This window comes from Festucalex cinctus, chromosome 12 (assembly GCF_051991245.1).
Source record: "Festucalex cinctus isolate MCC-2025b chromosome 12, RoL_Fcin_1.0, whole genome shotgun sequence".
In the NCBI taxonomy this organism is placed as follows: Eukaryota; Metazoa; Chordata; class Actinopteri; order Syngnathiformes; family Syngnathidae; genus Festucalex; species Festucalex cinctus.
The window spans coordinates 18,695,646-18,713,108 of NC_135422.1; the positions used below are offsets into that span (position 1 = coordinate 18,695,646).

A 17,463-nucleotide genomic window follows, 5' to 3' on the forward strand; every position below is an offset into this window, starting at 1 on the left:
GGGATCCTCGTCTGAGCTGCTCGTCCTCGTCCGCGTGTTTTTGCCTCATAAAAGTAACATTAAGAATTTGAATGGAATGCACATTGATTTTTTTTTCTTTTTTTTCTTCTGAAGTGCATATATAAAAAGTCTGCACACCCCTGTTCAGATTCTAGATGTTGTAATGTAAACAAAGATAAATCATGTCCAAACTTTTCCTAGCATTAACTAATTTGCTCCCAAAAACGTATAAATACGTTCTATTTTAAATCTATTACGTGTCCCAAAGACGTATTTATACATTTATTTATTTATTTATTTATTTTTATGCTAGACCATACAGAAGGCTTTGATGGAGTCTCTCAACTGCAGAGAACGGGTGACAAAATGGTAATATTTACAAAAACGGCCAGCAGGTGGCAGCAGAGTATGAGATCAACCAGGGCCATGATGAAAACAAGCTGTTTCCCCACAATTCTAAGCAGATTTGTGAATAATGATGATGATTTTTTTGTGGTTTTGTTAGGCTAGAGCATACAGAAGGCTTTGATGCAGCCTCCCAACTACAGACAACGGCTGCGAAAATTGTAGTAATTACAAAAACAGTCACCAGGTGGAAGCAAAGTGTAAGAGATCAACGAAGGCCATGATGAAAACCAGCTGTTTCCTTAAAATTCTAAGCAGATTTGTGAATAATGATGAAACTTAGCTGCACACCCCCGTTCAGATACTAGATTTTGCGACGTAAATAACATTAGAAGAGCAAGATAACTCATGTCAAAATTGTTCTCATTTGCTCCCAAAAATGTATAAATACCTTCTATTTTAAATGTATTAAGTGTCCCAAAGACATATTCATACGTTTTTTTTTGTGGTTTTGTTATGCGAGCGCATACAGAAGGCTTTGATGTAGCCTCCCAACTGCAGACAACAGATGCGGAGATTGTAGTAATTACAAAAACAGTCACCAGGTGGAAGCAGAGTGTAAGAGATCAACCAGGGCCATGATGAAAACGAGCTGTTTCCCAACAAATCTAAGCAGATTTGTTTTTATAGCAATTGAACACAATATTCTGTGGGCCTTGCAAAATCTGTCAAAATCCGGTAAAACAGCCAGGAGCGAAGGAGGTTGCTTCAGTCAAAATGGCTGCCAGTCAATGAGTTAATGTCATCTGTAATTAAATGTAGTCAGCAGACAAGTGATTAGCTCCAAATAAACTTCTGAAGTTCTAATAGGCTTTCCTGCCTTTTTGGCGAAAGTTATTTACCATAGTATTTGTCTCATTTTTATACATCACAAAACTAATATTTGAACAGGGGTGTGCAGACTTTTTATAGCCACTACTACTGCTACAACTTGGACGTCAATCTTGTATTTTTTTAAATTAGAAAAATATTCAATATTTTAATGTTCTCTGCAAAAGTGCCAAATTAATATCATATATTCTAACATTTTATCTAAAAAAAAGTCTTTATAGTAGTGCCTTTTTTTTTCAAAGAAAATGAATGTAGTCTCATTTGTATTACATTTTTCCTTTTTTGAAAGAAAATAAATAATTAAAAAAAATATATAATACATACATTATGTACAAACTTGTCGACAAACAATTACTTCAAATAAAATGACTTTTTATTTTAACCAAACAAAACTTTTTTCATCTATTAATTATATGAATTTTCTCTCCCAAAAAAATAAAACATATTCAACTTCCATCCATCCATCCCATCCATTTTCTTGACCGCTTATTCCTCAAAAGGGTCGCGGGGCTGCTGGCGCCTATCTCAGCTGGCTCTGGGCAGTAGGCGGGGGACACCCTGGACTGGTTGCCAGCCAATCGCAGGGCACACAGAGACGAACAACCATCCACGCGCACAAGCACACCTAGGGACAATTCGGAGCGCCCAATTAACCTGCCATGCATGTCTTTGGAATGTGGGAGGAGGCCGGAGTACCCGGAGAAGACCCACGCGGGCACGGGGAGAACATGCAAACTCCACCCAGGAAGGTCCGAGCCTGGACTCGAACCGGAGACCTCAGAACTGGGAAGCGGACGTGCTAACCACGCGACTACCGTGCCGCCATATTCAACTTTAATACCTTATTCCAACAATGTTTTGTCAAAAAGTCTTATAATAGTCTTTTTTTCCCCAAAAAGAAAAATCTTATAGTATCTATTTATTTATATATTTACTTGCTTAATTTTATTTTATTTTTAGTAGTGATATGACATTTCTCCTCCATAAAATACGGCTTTTTACTGCATTTGAAAAGAAATGCAACTTTAATCTTGTAATGTTACTCACTTGACCAAAACGTGATCCTTTCATAAAGTGCTTTAAAGATTTGAGAACGTTTTTAAAAGCGCTTGCTCGTCTTGTGTCGTTTTTGTGCGCACAGAAGCGCCGTACTGGACCAGGCCGGACCGGATGGACAAGAAGCTGCTGGCGGTGCCGGCCGCCAACACGGTCAAGTTCCGCTGCGCGGCGTCGGGCAACCCCACGCCCACCATCCGCTGGCTGAAGAACGGCAAAGAGTTCAACGGCGAGCAGCGCATGGGCGGCATCAAGGTCAGCCTGGCAACGCTTGATTTTTTTTCAGGACGACGACGACATTAATTGCGTTAAAAAACGTCGTTTACACGTTCCAAGTAATCAAGCATGAAGTAGGGTGCTTAAAATCATCTACTGTTGGCCTCCTGAAAGAAACAGGTCATTGTGTATTTATTTAACTATTTGGTGACAAAAACTAGACTTGACTTGAGACCAGCACAAAGCTGGTCAAAGTTGTGGCGCAGGTGGTGTAATGCGATTTGGAATGAATTTGATTGACGCACGAAAAGACTGATTCTGCGCTCTGCTGAACTGTGTTGTGAATGTCATCACATTTCATTAATAAATATGACAACGGCATGCGTCGAACCCTCTGAATCGCCGTAGAAATGATTTAACATCATCCACAAGCGGAGGGAGGTCTGCTTGCAATTCCCTATAAACGTATTTTGCGCAATTTGGACTCCAGCAATATTATTTCTGCTTGCACAATGTCAAAATCTGTGTGCACCTCTTGGAAATTTAATTTCAATTTAATTACATAATTATTGCATAAAGTTAATATTATTGTTTGTCCTGCATATCATTTTTTCCAAATATGAAAAAGAAATATTAGGGACCTTTTTTTTTCTTTTCCTTTTTTTCCCAATATTTTATTTTATTTTATTTTAATTATTGCATAAAGTTAATATTATTGTTTGTCCTGCATATCATTTTTTCCAAATATGAAAAAGAAATATTAGGGACCTTTTTTTTTCTTTTCCTTTTTTTCCCAATATTTTATTTTATTTTATTTTAAATTTAAATCTAAAAATTTAAATTTGAAATGCTAATAATAATAATAAATAAAATACAATTTTAATCATTTTTTATTTTCATTATTATTATATTTTTTGAAAACTATTATTGTGAATTTAGATCGGCAAAGAATTTCTGGGTTTCTTAAAATATAAATGAAAAGTCAAAATTTTTTCCCACCAATTTAGGCCCACTAAAAATAGTCAAATACAAAAAAAAAAAAAAGTTTTTTGTGTTTACTGTAAAAGTGTCGTTAATTATTTTTTTGTTTAAAGCAATAAATGCGACAAATATTTCAGTGCAAACAACAAATAAAATCACTCGAGTATATAAAATATACGGGGGAAAAAAAACAAGCTAAAATGTGAGTATTGATATACTAAAATCAATAAAATGGTCAAGCAAAAGTTTCAAAATAAATGACATGATTGAAAAACTATTTATTTATTTTATTTTAAATTGAAATTTAAAAATTTAAATTTGAAATAAAATACAAAAATATATAAATTATATAAATATATAATAATAATAATAATAATAATAATAATAATAATAATAATAATAATAAATAAATAAAATAACAATTTACATTTAAATAATTTTTTTTTATTTTTATTTTTTTTTATTTTAACTATTATTGTGAATGTAGATCAGCAAAGAATTTCTGGGTTTGTTAAAATATAAATGAATGAGTCCAAAAATTTTTCCAACAATTTAGGCCCACTAAAAATAGCCAAATACAAAACAAATTTTTTTTTTGTCATTTACTGTAAAAGTGTCGTCCAGTTAATTATTATTTTTTGTTTAAAGCAATAAGTGCGACAAATATTTCAATGCAAACAACAAATAAAATCATTCGAGCATATAAGATATACGGGGGGAAAAACAAGATAAAATGTGATTATTGATAGAATTAAATCAATAAAATGTCAAGCAAAAATGTCACAATAAACGACATGATTGCAAAACTTTTTTTTAATTCTTTTTTTTTCTGTTAATTGCCCCCTGGTAGTCAAAGCGAGTGCTCTGCTGGGGAGCTTTTTAGCCAGCAAAACATTTTAATCCCCGCTCACCGAACCCGCTGCGCCGTTGCTCCACGTGGGAGCGTCTAAAAGCGGAGAAAGCGAACCCGCTCGTCTTCTCACGGCGGATAAAAAGGTCAGGATCGCCCCGCCGGGCCGCACGCCCGCCGTAGAATTCCGGGACCCCCCCAAGCCAACCCCCTCAGCGAGGACCACCAAAATAAATAATGCGGTGTTGAAACCGGAGTGCTTCTGGGATACTTGAACGCCGGCGTTGACAGCAAGGCAGCAGTGCCGCGAGCAGCTGTTGCTCGCCTCGCTTTTGTCATCGTTCCTGCCAGCGGGAACACCCGAACGTCCATGTGGGAACCCAACCAACGCAACAAGTTTTGTCTTTTCGGTTTCAACTCAATGCGATTCGTCACGGACAAGATGTTTGCTCAAACTATGACCTTGTGGAGTTGACTCCAATTTATGGGGGAGTCAGCAAATTTCCAGCCCATGCTTAGTGACGAAAACTCAAATTTTTCATAATTGTGTTTTGTCATATTGGCTTCTTGAGACTTTTTTTGTGGATCTGCTGCTCATTGTTGACATGTCGACCAAATTTCCAGTTGTCAAACTGGATTTGGGGCCTGATTTTAGGAATAAACTAGACTAAGTGCAATTTCTGGAGAAATTGCGTAGGAATGCTGAATGCTCATAGCTGAATGCTAAGATTTGAATGCATGTGGAAAGCTTATGCAGTAAATTGAGAGATAAATGATGAAATTATGACCTCCTGGTTACAGGACAATGCACTTTACCAACTGTGCCATCGAGCAGTATCAGACACCTGGTAATGATGATAAGTTATATGTATGGAAGTGTGCGTGGAAAGTGAAACTTAGAAAAAGTTCAATGTCTGTCCCATTGAAAATGAATGGGGAAAAGTTGATATTAAATGTTAAATTGTGCAAATACTGTAACTAATGTGGAATTAGACGATATCTACCCCGGGAGGCATGAATTTTTGAAGCTAGTAAATTGGAACAATGTAAATTGGAAGTATGATGTGGGAGTTGTTACACGGCAAAAAAAAGTGTGGAGAATAAAAATCACAATAACATATAAACTCTGCTGGGTGATACTGAGGCAAAATGGCCACCCTTTGTGTGTCTTTTCAAGTTTGGTTTCTTGAGGTTTTTTTTTGTTTTTTGTTTTTTTCTGTAGCTGTGCCCATGATGGTCAATTCTACCAAATTTCAAGTTTTTATACCAAACTGTGGGCCGATTTTTAAAAAAATTGTTTTTAATGTTGGTTTTGAATGTGATTAGTGTGGTTGAAGTGGTGGGAAAAGTGTTGGCGTTTGTCCTTTCAAGAGTTAACGTAAGGAGATCCCGTCGCTATTAACAGTTTACGGAGATCTCCAACATCTGCTCCCAGCGGGCAGCCAGCAGTTGTCCACCCCCCCCCCACCACCATCCCCCCAAATCGCACCTGTCGCCAGCACTCCAACCTCCACCACTAGCGCTGAGCTAAAACGTTTGCGTTCCCTGTGTTAGCGGCATGCTAATCCCCACGGCCAGCGCTTGGGTTTCATCAGCTGGTCCGAGCGGTCCCGCCCGCGCTCGGCCAATCGCCGGAAGGAAATGAAAGTTGTTTTCCCCAATTGGGCCAGTCACCCACCTGAATGTCAAAATGTCGCATTTAGCGTGTCAGTTAGCATCTAAGCTGAGTTTATACTTTAGCTATTGGGGGCTTATTAGCAATAGCTTTGCGTTAGCACAGTATAGAGGGAGGTTGAGTTTGTCTAGTAGTCCTTAGTTAGTTAGTTAGTTAGCTAGTTGGTTAGCTAGCTGGCTAGCTAGCTAGTAGGGCTGCGCAGTATATCGAAAAAATATCGATATCGCGATATTGGCTTATGCAATGTGCATATCGCAAAGACATGCAGTAAGTTTGATATGGAATTTTATGCTTTTTCTCTGAATTTGACCACAGTCAGACTGTCAGGTTTACAAAAAATCATGACAAAAAAGGAGAGAAGACACTCAGTTAGCTAGTTAGTTAGCTAGTTGAGTATCATGCCTCCTCGGGGGTTTATGGTACCTCAAAAGTTGTCGTAATTTCTACGGGTGGACTGAACACAGCATGCCGAGTCCTTTCATACGCAACATCAAGACTGGGAAAGTAAGACGTAATCTGCTGATTGAAGGGTGGAAATTCACAAAGTGCGATGTCAGACCCCCACGATGACCTCCACGGTGACAGGCCTCTCTTAACCCTGACCCCCCACCCCCGGACCCCGTGCTGGGTCTTGGGGGTGAAGCGGTCGTCACCTCTCATGTATTGAAGTGACAACATCATTCCCCAAGTGACAGCCGTGCCTAATCTGCTTTGCTGCCTCTCGACACAATCACGTAAACACGCCACACAATGAGGCCATGCAAGCGTTTTAGCAATGTTTCGGTCAAACGCGAAATAGTCAGGGCGAGGTATTGTCTTCGTATTGCAGGGTATCGGATCCAGAGGAACAAGTGTTCATCAAAAGTCCTGCAATATCCCAAACTAACTTTTACTTTTACTTTGGATTTTCTTCAATTTATTATTTTTCTATTTTTTTTGTCTCAATAAAAAAAATTATTATGTGATGTACTGTAAAAGTAAAATACAAAAATATTGGTCAAGTAAACATTTTAATGCAATAATTGCTCAAATATTTAAAATTACATGAATGACAAATGATGCAAATTTAAAAGTATTTTTTTAAACTTATCATACAAAATATTTGTTCAAAATTATTAGATCGATGGGCCATTAAATATTTAATTATTTATAAATATTGGAAAGAAAACTGAGTCTTCAATATTATGTCTAAAAAATATTGAATTTAATAAAATAATTTTACATATTTTATTTTGTTACATTTAACATCAATTAATTAATTATAATTAATTAAATTGGTAATCGTATTATTTTATTATGAATAAAAATGAATCAATATTTGTGTAAACAAATTTATTAGTTAAATACGGTATTTAAAATTACATGAATGATAAATGATGCAAATTTAAAAATATTTTTAACATATAATATATTATAAATATAAATATTTGTTCAAAATTATTAGATCAATGGATGATTAAATATTTAATTATTTTAAAGTATTGGAATAAAAAGTGAGTGTTCAATATTTCCAAAAAATATTGAATTTAATAACAAAATAAATGTACGTATTTTATTTTTTTACATTTAATATAAATTAATTATTAATAATTAATTAAAATGGTAATGCATATTTTATTATCAATAAAAATTAAACAGTATATTTGTTTACACAAAACTATTACAAGAATAAATAATTTTACATTTTATTTTATTAAATAATTCTTATTAATTCAATAATAAATAACGTTTTTTAATTATTAAAAAATGGGGAAAATGAAATACAAACATCAATATTTTTTTAAATAAATAGCTGGAAAATAATTATAGTCAAATAAAGTTAAAAACAATTTTTAAAAATTAAATTGTGTGCATTATTGTTGTATTGTTAAAATATCAGAAATAATGGCTTATTTGTTGTTTTTAAAACACAAATTTGGCCCTTGAGCACAAAAGTCTGCACCCCTCTCCATGGGTCAGCATTTTTTCTTTTTACCCCCACACAGGTGAATGCTCGTGCGTGGTGATTTGGCGCGTTTGGCGTGACACGTGCTTTGCGTTAGCCGGCGCGCGCGCTAGCTGGCGCGGCCCAGGCAGGCTAGAAAAACAAGAAACTCAAGAAAAACAGCAGAGAGATTTGACGCTCCGCAAGACGAGCCCACACGAAGGCGTCTTCGCCGCACTCGGCTTTGCTTTGCACGCGATTTTGCGCGCACGGGTGGCCCCATTCGCGCCACTGGAAAAGAAACACGCACACACGTTTGGAGAGCCAGCAGCACCTGAGCCTCATTCTAATACGTCTGAAATATATCGAAAAATGCAAAAGTATCAGGTTAAAAATGCACAAGTATGTTCTGGAATTAGGAAAACGTACACAAAAGCATCATAATTGACGTCTCTTGTTTTGTTGTTTGTTTTTGTAGCTGCGGCACCAGCAGTGGAGTTTGGTGATGGAGAGCGCCGTGCCGTCGGATCGCGGCAACTACACGTGCGTGGTGCACAACAAGTACGGCACCATCACGCACACCTACCAGCTGGATGTGCTCGGTACGTCACCTCGCCACACCCACAAAACGCAAATAAATATATGCCCTAATATGCCATCAACATTAGGGGAAGCATACAAGAACATTTGGGGAAAAAAATATTGGCGATTATTGTTTTAAATATTTGATGGAAAATACACAAATATTAGAAGTGTTGACAAATAATATAAAAATATTTAACAAAAAAAATACAAAACCAAAAACGAAAATAAATGCAAACATATTGGAGGGATTATAGCAAAAATATTAGATTGAAACTAATGTATTTTAAACTAAATACACAAGTAGTATCATGTAAAAATTAAGAAAATATTAGATGTAAAATAAACACATATTAGACAAAAAATCAAAGCTATTTCAAATAGTTCAAAATATTTTTTAGATAGTACTCGTGGAAAAAAAGTAATGAAAATATAACATTAAAAATAAACAAATATTAGACAAGTATCAAAACTATTTCAAATAGTTCAAAATATTTTTTAGAAAGTACTAGTGAAAAAATACAATGTGTAATGAAAATATATTAAAAATAAGCAAATATTAGACAAAATACAAAGTTATTTCAAATAGTTAAAAATATTTTTTAGAAAGTACTAGTGAAAAAATACTACAATGTGTAATGAAAATATATTAAAAATAAGCAAATATTAGACAAAATACAAAGTTATTTCAAATAGTTAAAAATATATTTTCTAGAATGTGCTAGTGAAAAAAACTACTATAATATGTAATGAAAATATAACATTGAAAATAAACAAATATGAGACAAAATACAAAACTATTTCAAATAGAAAAAGTTGAAAATATTTTTAACAAAGTACTAGTGAAAAACACAATATGTAATGAAAATATAATGTTAAAAATGCACAAATATTCAACAAAAAAATACAAAACAAGGCAAAATAAAAAAAACTCAAAATATTAATTGAAAAGTACAACAATATTGGATTTTTTTAAAAATATTTGACAAATAATATTAGATAAAAAATAAACAAATATTGAGAGAGAGAAAACATAATTTCATTTGTTCCCACAACCAAAACAAAGACTATTAATCTTAAATACATAATTTGAAAAGTCCAAATATAGTGGCAAAAAATACACAAATATTCAACAACAAAAAAATACAAAACCAAAGCATTTTTTTTTCCAAATTAAATCAGGTAATTAAATACACAAATAATAGGGCAAAAAAATAACAAAATATTTGATGAGAAATATAATATTTGAGGGGGAAAAAAAACTGTTTGCAGGGGAAAATGCCTATTTCCAACTTACTTTTAAAAAAAAAATAAAAGAATCCATGTAACTTGACTGAACTGACGCAAATGACATTTTGACGATCGATTGGAGCAAAGCGGCTAACGGCGAAACCCGATGGCTTCCGTTCAGAGCGCTCCCCGCACAGGCCCATCCTGCAGGCGGGCCTGCCGGCCAATCAGTCGGTGGTGGTGGGCAGCGACGTGGAGTTCCACTGCAAAGTGTACAGCGACGCCCAGCCGCACATCCAGTGGCTCAAGCACATCGAGGTCAACGGCAGCCGCTTCGACGCCGACGGCGGACCCTACGTCAAAATCCTCAAGGTACGCAAGCGCTCGCCATGCAGTCGCTTCATGTTGCCTCCCCCTCAAATGTTACAAATGACAAGAAACGTTTCGCAGATTTGCGTCGGTCACCTTTCTCCAATATCACATTTTGAAGTAGTTTGTCTTTCAAGCAACACATGAAATGGCCAAATTGAGCATAAAATGGCCGATACTGTGTGTTTTGACTTATTGAGACTTTTTTTGTGGGTTTACTAATGAAAATTCCATGTTGCCAAGTTTTTTGGGGGCTGTTTTTTTTTTTTTTTTGTCAAATTCTCCAGGGTGCCATAATGACAAAATGGCTGCTTCAAACCAAAATGGCTGACTTCCTGTGTCTTTTCAGTTCAAACTTCTTGAGACTTCTTTGTTCATCTACTCAAGATAGACATGTTTACCAAATTTCATGTGGCTACGTCAATCCAGCTTTGAGGGCTGGATTTATTTTGTTGTCAATTTCTACAGCTTGCTACAAGAGGCAAAATAGCTGCTTCAACCCAAAATTGCTGACTTCCTGTGTTTTTTTGGGCACGAGTTCTTGAAACAGTTTTTGTTTGTTCGTCTGGTAATGATGGACATGCCTACCAAATTTCATGTTGCTAAAACAAACTGGTTTTGGGGGTTGAATTATTTTGTGAAATTATACAGAGTACGATTGAGGCAAAATGGCGGCTTCAATCAAAATGGCCGCCTTCCTGTGTCTCTTCAGTTTGTACGTCTAGCCCGTGGCAAATATGGCTACCAAATTTCACATGACTAAGTCAAACTGGCTCTGGAGGCTGAGTCCTTTTTGAAGGTTTGCCGAGAATAGTCACAGAGGGCAACGCCCTAAACCCTTCTGGGGGGGCATGTTTTCTTTTTTTCTTTTTTCATATATATATATATATATATATATATATATATATATATATATATATATATATATAATTTTTTATTTTTTTTTATTTTTTTTTACAAAGACTCCCACACTCTCATTCCGCCTCCTCCATTTTTTTTTTTTCAAGGTGGCCGCCGAGTGAGCGAGGGAATTAAACAAACATCTGGTTTAGACTAAGTTAACTGCTGCGGTGGCGGCAGCGCAGGCGGAGAGGCGGCCTCTGCTAACCGCCACTGCCGTCAGATGTCCTGCGTCGTGTTTTTTTTTGTTTTTTTTTTCGGCAGCAGCAGCAAGAGGACGAGGAGGAGGAAGAGGAGGATGAGGAGGAGGAGGAGGCGGCAACCCCAAAAAAAGCCTTGGAAAAAATGAGCGGAGGGAGCGAGGAAGGGCAGAGTCAGCACAGACCAAAAGTGTGACAGAGGAGGAGGATGGAGACAAAAAAAAAAAAAAACGAGCAGCGAAGACTTTTCCAAAGATTTACGTGGCTTTCATCTCACCGTGCTAACGAAGCAACAAGGGAATATTTTCTACTGCAAACGTTATGATTGTGTTGTTGGGAAAGGCTCATTTATGCGCTCATGTGAGATACGACATTCCTTCCGTTCCTTAAATGGCCGCTTGAAACCCAAAATGTTGTTTTGGGAAAGAAAGGTTTCTTCACGATGGACTTCACTACCATGTTGCTAAGGAAAGCAGGCTTTAAGGGATGAATTTTTGTTTTAATAATTATGATTGAAGAGGACAACACTGAGCCAAAATGGCTGTTTTCAAACCAAAATGGCCGACTTTCTACACTCTCAAAAGAGAATTGTTGAACCAGTTTCAGATTACAAATTGAATTGTTTACTAATTTACAATTGTAACATACAATTAAGTTAATCCAAAGTGAATAATATTAACTTTAATTAATTGTGTTCATTAAACTTAATATATTCACTTGAATTAAGTTCATCCTAAAGTAATCCAAAGTGAATATATTAAATTAATGAACTCATAATTAAACTTTTAAACATTGCACAAGACGTACAAGAATCAATTTGTCTACTTTTCAAAATGTTGCAATTTATAAAATATCGATATGCTACAGACAAATAGTGATATTTTTGGGGGGGTTTCTCTCTATGGGCCGATACGTCTTAGCACAGTTACTTTTTGTAGGTTTGCTTAGGTTCCATTTTATTTGGTTGCATTATGTTGTATTAGCCATGTAGCACTTTTTCTTAGTTAAACTAGGTTACCTTACTTTAGGTTACGTTACGTGAGGTTACCTTACATTTCACACCAGGTTGTGTTTAGTAAAGTTAGGTTAGTTTAGGTTACATTTTGTAGGTAACATTATGTTTGGTTAGCTTACATGAGTTTATGCTACATTAGCCAGGTGTGGTTACGTTTAGCTAGGCTATGCTACGTTAGTTTACGTTTGGCTACCTCATGCTAGGTACTGTTACGTTAAAAATGACCTATTATTATTATTAGATATTTAAGTTTTGGTTCGGCTGTGTTACGTCATGTTAGGCTTCCTTATGCTTGCTAACATTATGTTAGCTTATGTTAAGTTATCTTGGCTTATGTTTAGTTTAAGCTGTGCTAAGCATAGCTTAAATCACAATATGGTAGTTTCAAACTTCATCCTTTTCTAATCTAGTTCAAGTGGCCAGAATAAAAAGACCTTAGGTACTTTTTTATTTTTTTATTTTTTTTTCATTGCCCGGTCAGCCAGCCGTCCACATGCACTGCAGCCATATCGATCGTAGCCATATTTTGATCCCTCGCAAAAACTCCGCCATGACTTGTGAGGGAAGAAAAGATGGGCGGGGAGGCGAGCCTGTCAGCCCAAAACCGCGGCTCCGCGCTCTATTTTGGAGCGTCGCCGCGTAATTGAAACAGTATTTGGGCAGTTGTGTGTGTGCGCGTGTGCGCCACAGTTCATTCATTGAGCCGTCATGTCATGCGTGTGTGGCGCGTAGCGTATAGTTAAGTGGGCGAGGGGTGAAAAGGGGGAGGAGGTGGAGGCTTCATGAATCCTTCTTTGATGGCTGGAAAAAAGAACAAAAAAAAAAAGCCCAAAAAAACGACTCGCCCAACAGCGTCTGCAGCTCAGCCATTCATTCATATTCACAACAAACGCACACAATCACACATTGTTTGCGTCTCGATGCTAATCTGTCCTTATTCATATCATATTTGTGTTTTTATGACTTGTAATGATGTTGATGTTGAGTGCACAGCTTGGTTTACTCTTTTTGTGGTTTAACCACAACATTAGGTACACCTGCACCAAAAGGTTCAAATGTGCTCAAAATGGCATTTGGCTACATTCTATGAAAATCGGCAGCACTTCAAAGTCTTCAATCAAATTATATTAGCAATAAAAGTTGTTCAATTACATCAATGTGATCCTATAAGTTAAAAAAAAAAGTCAGTTTAAAAAAAAAAATGGACAGATGGGCCAGGGTATTTAAAAAAAAAAAAAAAGGTGAAAATGTATATTTCATTGCCTTTGGGTCAAAACCTCCTAAGTCACAATTGAGCAATTTTCATATTTTTTCCAAAAATCTATACTTTTGGTCATCCAGACATGTGGGCATATTTGTTTTGCAAAATATTGACCAATCTAAAATGCTGTAAATGGCTAGTTCTCTTTGATGATGCAATGTTAATGATTAGGGGGGGAAAAAAAAGTCGTTTTTGGGGTCTCCTAAAAATTGACGATTTTGGGGGTACAAGGTTTTGGCCCGACGCCAGAGATTTCTTGTTCAAATTCAAAAGACATTTTGAATTTGGGGGAAAATGCTGTTAAACATGTAAGATTTTGTATTGTCGAATACAATAGCTCATTTTAAAATTGCTTTATTTGTAATTGAATTATAACTAATTACACATAATAAAATGAATAAAAGATGGTAAATGAGAAAAAAGAAAACAAAACACAAAAAGTGGACATAAAAAGTCTAATAATAATAATAATAATAATAATAATAATAATAAATTGATTGAGGTGGCCTTTTAAAGTATTTAAAAGTCTTCAAATTCAATCAAAGTTCTTTAAAATCACAGCAAAAAAAGCTCTAAAAAAATCTTAAGTCAATTGGATCCAAGAATCCCAAAAAAATTGAACAACCTTTAAACATTAAAAAAATAAAATAAAATACTAAAAATAAAAAAAAATAAAAAAAGGTCCGATTTTTTTCTTTGCTTTTAAATGTCTTAATATTGTATTTTTAATCATGTGAAGCACATTGAGTTATTTTGTGTTTGAAATGTGCTATATTAATAAAACCTGCCTTACCTTGGCCTAAAATTTGGTCAAATTATTGGTCTCTGAGATCTTAAATTTGAAAAGTCTTAACATAAAAGCTAAGTGGCCTTAAGGGCTTAAATTACAATTTAAAATGTCAAAAATGTAAACTCATTCAATCCCAAAAATGTGTAAAAATGTTTTTCAACACTGTGTCCTTCCCTCCCAAAAATGTGTTTACACGTTTTTTGTTTTGTTTTTTGTTTTGTTTTTTAATGCAAGAGCATAAAGGAGGCTTTGATGCAGCTTGTGACATGAGGAGGTGGCTTAAAGCAATGGCAGTTATTGCGGCCAGCAGGTAGCAGCAGAGTATAAGCGATCAGCAAGGGCCATGTTGCAACAAGCTCTTTTTGTCAATGTTTTTACCAGGAAAGTGAATAATGATGAAAATTAGCTATATTCTAATGCTAATTGCTGCAAAACGGAAACAGATACAAACACACTTTTTTTTCCCTAAGGAAAGCAGAGACTCTAAACTTTCTTTTGGGACGTTAGAAAATGTCGCACATTTGACGAAATTGTCCTTTAAAAAGTGGTTGATGTGATCTGGTCATCGCGATGGAGCTTGTGCAGGTGTACCTAATAAAATGACCAGTCGGAATCATCGCGGCGCCACTTATACTTGACGCCCTCGATTTATTTTTGAACGCTCAATTTCCATACCGTCGTTAGAGTATAGCATACGTAGCATGTAGCATTAGCCTGCGTATGTACATGTGAATGTGTCCCATTGTTTGCAGAGCGTAGAGAGCGAGCGCGCCGAGGCCCGGCTTACGCTCAAACTGTCCAACGTGACAGAGCGAGACGCCGGCAAGTACTGGTGCCGCGCCACAAACTTTGTAGGCAGGTCGCAAAACGCCTTCTGGCTCCAAATTCGGCGAGCAGGTAAACGGCCAAAAAAAATAAATCTCTTGTGTGTGTCCTCCTCCTTCTCTTGGGCGCTCGCCGTGGTTTCATCTGCTGCAACTGCAACTGCTGCTGGTTTGGTTCAGCCGTTGTCCCCATCCGATATCCGTCACGTACGACAAACCAAGACAATATTAATAAACTGTATATTGAATTGAAAAAAAAAACATCCTACAGCTCTCAATTTTCTAACAATAAAATTTTGGGGGTGGCCCTGGATTCTATGAAATCCGCTTCAACTCATTCAGTTTTGTCACAGTAGCCTTAAAATTGCTTAAAATTTGATCTGATTGTCTTAATCAGTAGCCTTGAAGGGATATTTAACTCATTGAGCCATTTTTTTTATATTTTTTTTGCAGAAAAATGTTCATATTTTGTCAAGAATCAATTTGATAATCATGTACGATTAATACCTTTAAAAGTAATTGTTCTACTTGCTGTCGACTGAAGATGACATCACCTGTGCTTAGGAAGTAGCTAACGACCAATCATGTCTCAGTTTGCTGGCCAAACCCAGAAAACGGGTGAGCCGTGATTGGTCGTTTGCTACTTCCTCAGCACAGGTGATGTCATCTTCAGTCGACAGCAAGTGGAAAAATGAGGTAACTCGGACTTGGGTCATATACATATACATTTTCAAAATAAATTTAAAAAATAAACTAATTTTTTCACTTGATATTGAAAAATGAGAGGTTATTTTTAATTTATTTTGAATATCTATATTAAAAAAAAACAGTGTATTGTGATTATAAAAGTACACTTTTTTTATATACCTGTTCGAAATGAATTTTTAAAAAAAGCTAATTTTTCCACTTGCTGTTTAAAAAAAGTTTTTTTTTAAATTTCAGTCATATGTATTAAATAAAAAAATACAATGTACTTTTAAATCACTATTTTTTAAATATAAATGTTCAAAATAAATAAAAAAAAATATACAAATTTTTTTCCACTTGCTGTTGACTGAAGACGAAGAACTGAAGACTGAAGCGAGATGTTTTCTTCTTCCTAGACAGAAAATAATTGAGAAGCACTGACGTAACGTAACGCACCGTACGTGACAGTATGACGCTATCTCTCGACATGAAATTATACTATTTAATTGTACGGAATGCTTATGAAATAAGATAAGAATAATAAATGAAGCAAAATTACTAGAAAGTAAGTTTGCTGGAGGTTAAAAATGAGTTTTAAGAACCAAAATAAAAATCAATTTACCACTATCCGCCATTTTGGTTGTTTACTTTCACCTCGAACGCTTTCAGGACTGAACTGGGAAAAAAAAAAAAAAACGGATATATCCGACTTTCCGACCATCCTCGAATGCAGCATAAGGATGGTGACTTGGTTGCCATTTTTTGCATTGTTTGTGTGTGATGGTGGTGACTTTTCTGCTTGGGTGTCTTCTTGGTGCGTCGTTTGGCCGTTTGTTGGGTTTCAAACTCTGGTATTTGGTGGTTTCTTGACGGTGCTCCCTATCTTTCCTTTCCTTCCTTTCCTACCTTCCATTTCCCTTCAGACGGCCGGTATTAACACCACGGACAACGAGCTGGAGGTGCTGCTGGTGTCCAACGTGTCTTTCGAGGATGCGGGCGAGTACACTTGCCTGGCGGGGAACTCTATCGGCTTTACTCACCACACTGCTTGGCTCACGGTGCTGCCAGGTAACACGCCGACAAACACGCTGCTGCTCCAAATCTGTCCACCAGCTCTCGGAAGCAGGACTGCGTGTCGTGTTCATTCGAGCCGCTGAGAACTTAACAGTAGGGCAACTCTGTTCATTTTTTGCTTCTGTAGACGTAAAAGTCAGGATTAAAGAGGATTTGATGTTTTGTTATTTTCAGCAAATTATTTCCTGCTAACATACAGTACATTGTCGATCAAAGTTAGCAATTACACCTAAAATAAACTTTACTCTATTCCGCTATTCCACTTTGCTTCAACTTTAAAATAACAAACTTGAAGTTAGCCCATTCTAGTTCTCAGCGGCTCGTTTGAAATAATAACAAAACATGTTTTGTTTTGGGGGGTTTTGGACCCTTTTTAATTGAAAACGAGTCACTCCTCACATGAAGGGTTCTCACTAGCAGCATTAGCAACAGCGTCACTGGCTAACAAGACAAACGTGATAAAGTAGTCTTTATCTCACTTAGCTGAATGTTGGTCCTTCGTCACCATTTGTTAAAGGTCACAAGTGGGTGAGTTTTTCTTATCACCAATAAATTTTGAACATTAAAACTTTTTGCAAACATTTTTGCTCCCG

The 17,463-nt window shown here is 36.1% G+C and overlaps 1 protein-coding gene across 4 annotated transcripts in view; it reads left to right on the forward strand.

Annotated features, from left to right (window-relative positions):
- Positions 1-17,463, forward strand: part of fgfr3 (fibroblast growth factor receptor 3) — a 134,053-nt gene that overhangs the window by 98,135 nt on the left and 18,455 nt on the right. For all 4 annotated transcript variants that reach the window (XM_077538178.1, XM_077538179.1, XM_077538180.1 and 1 more), the window contains 4 exons: positions 2,378-2,547; positions 8,417-8,540; positions 9,932-10,122; positions 16,720-16,864. In XM_077538178.1, coding sequence (XP_077394304.1) covers positions 2,378-2,547; positions 8,417-8,540; positions 9,932-10,122; positions 16,720-16,864 — 630 coding nt within the window. The remainder of the gene's footprint in view (positions 1-2,377; positions 2,548-8,416; positions 8,541-9,931; positions 10,123-16,719; positions 16,865-17,463) is intronic.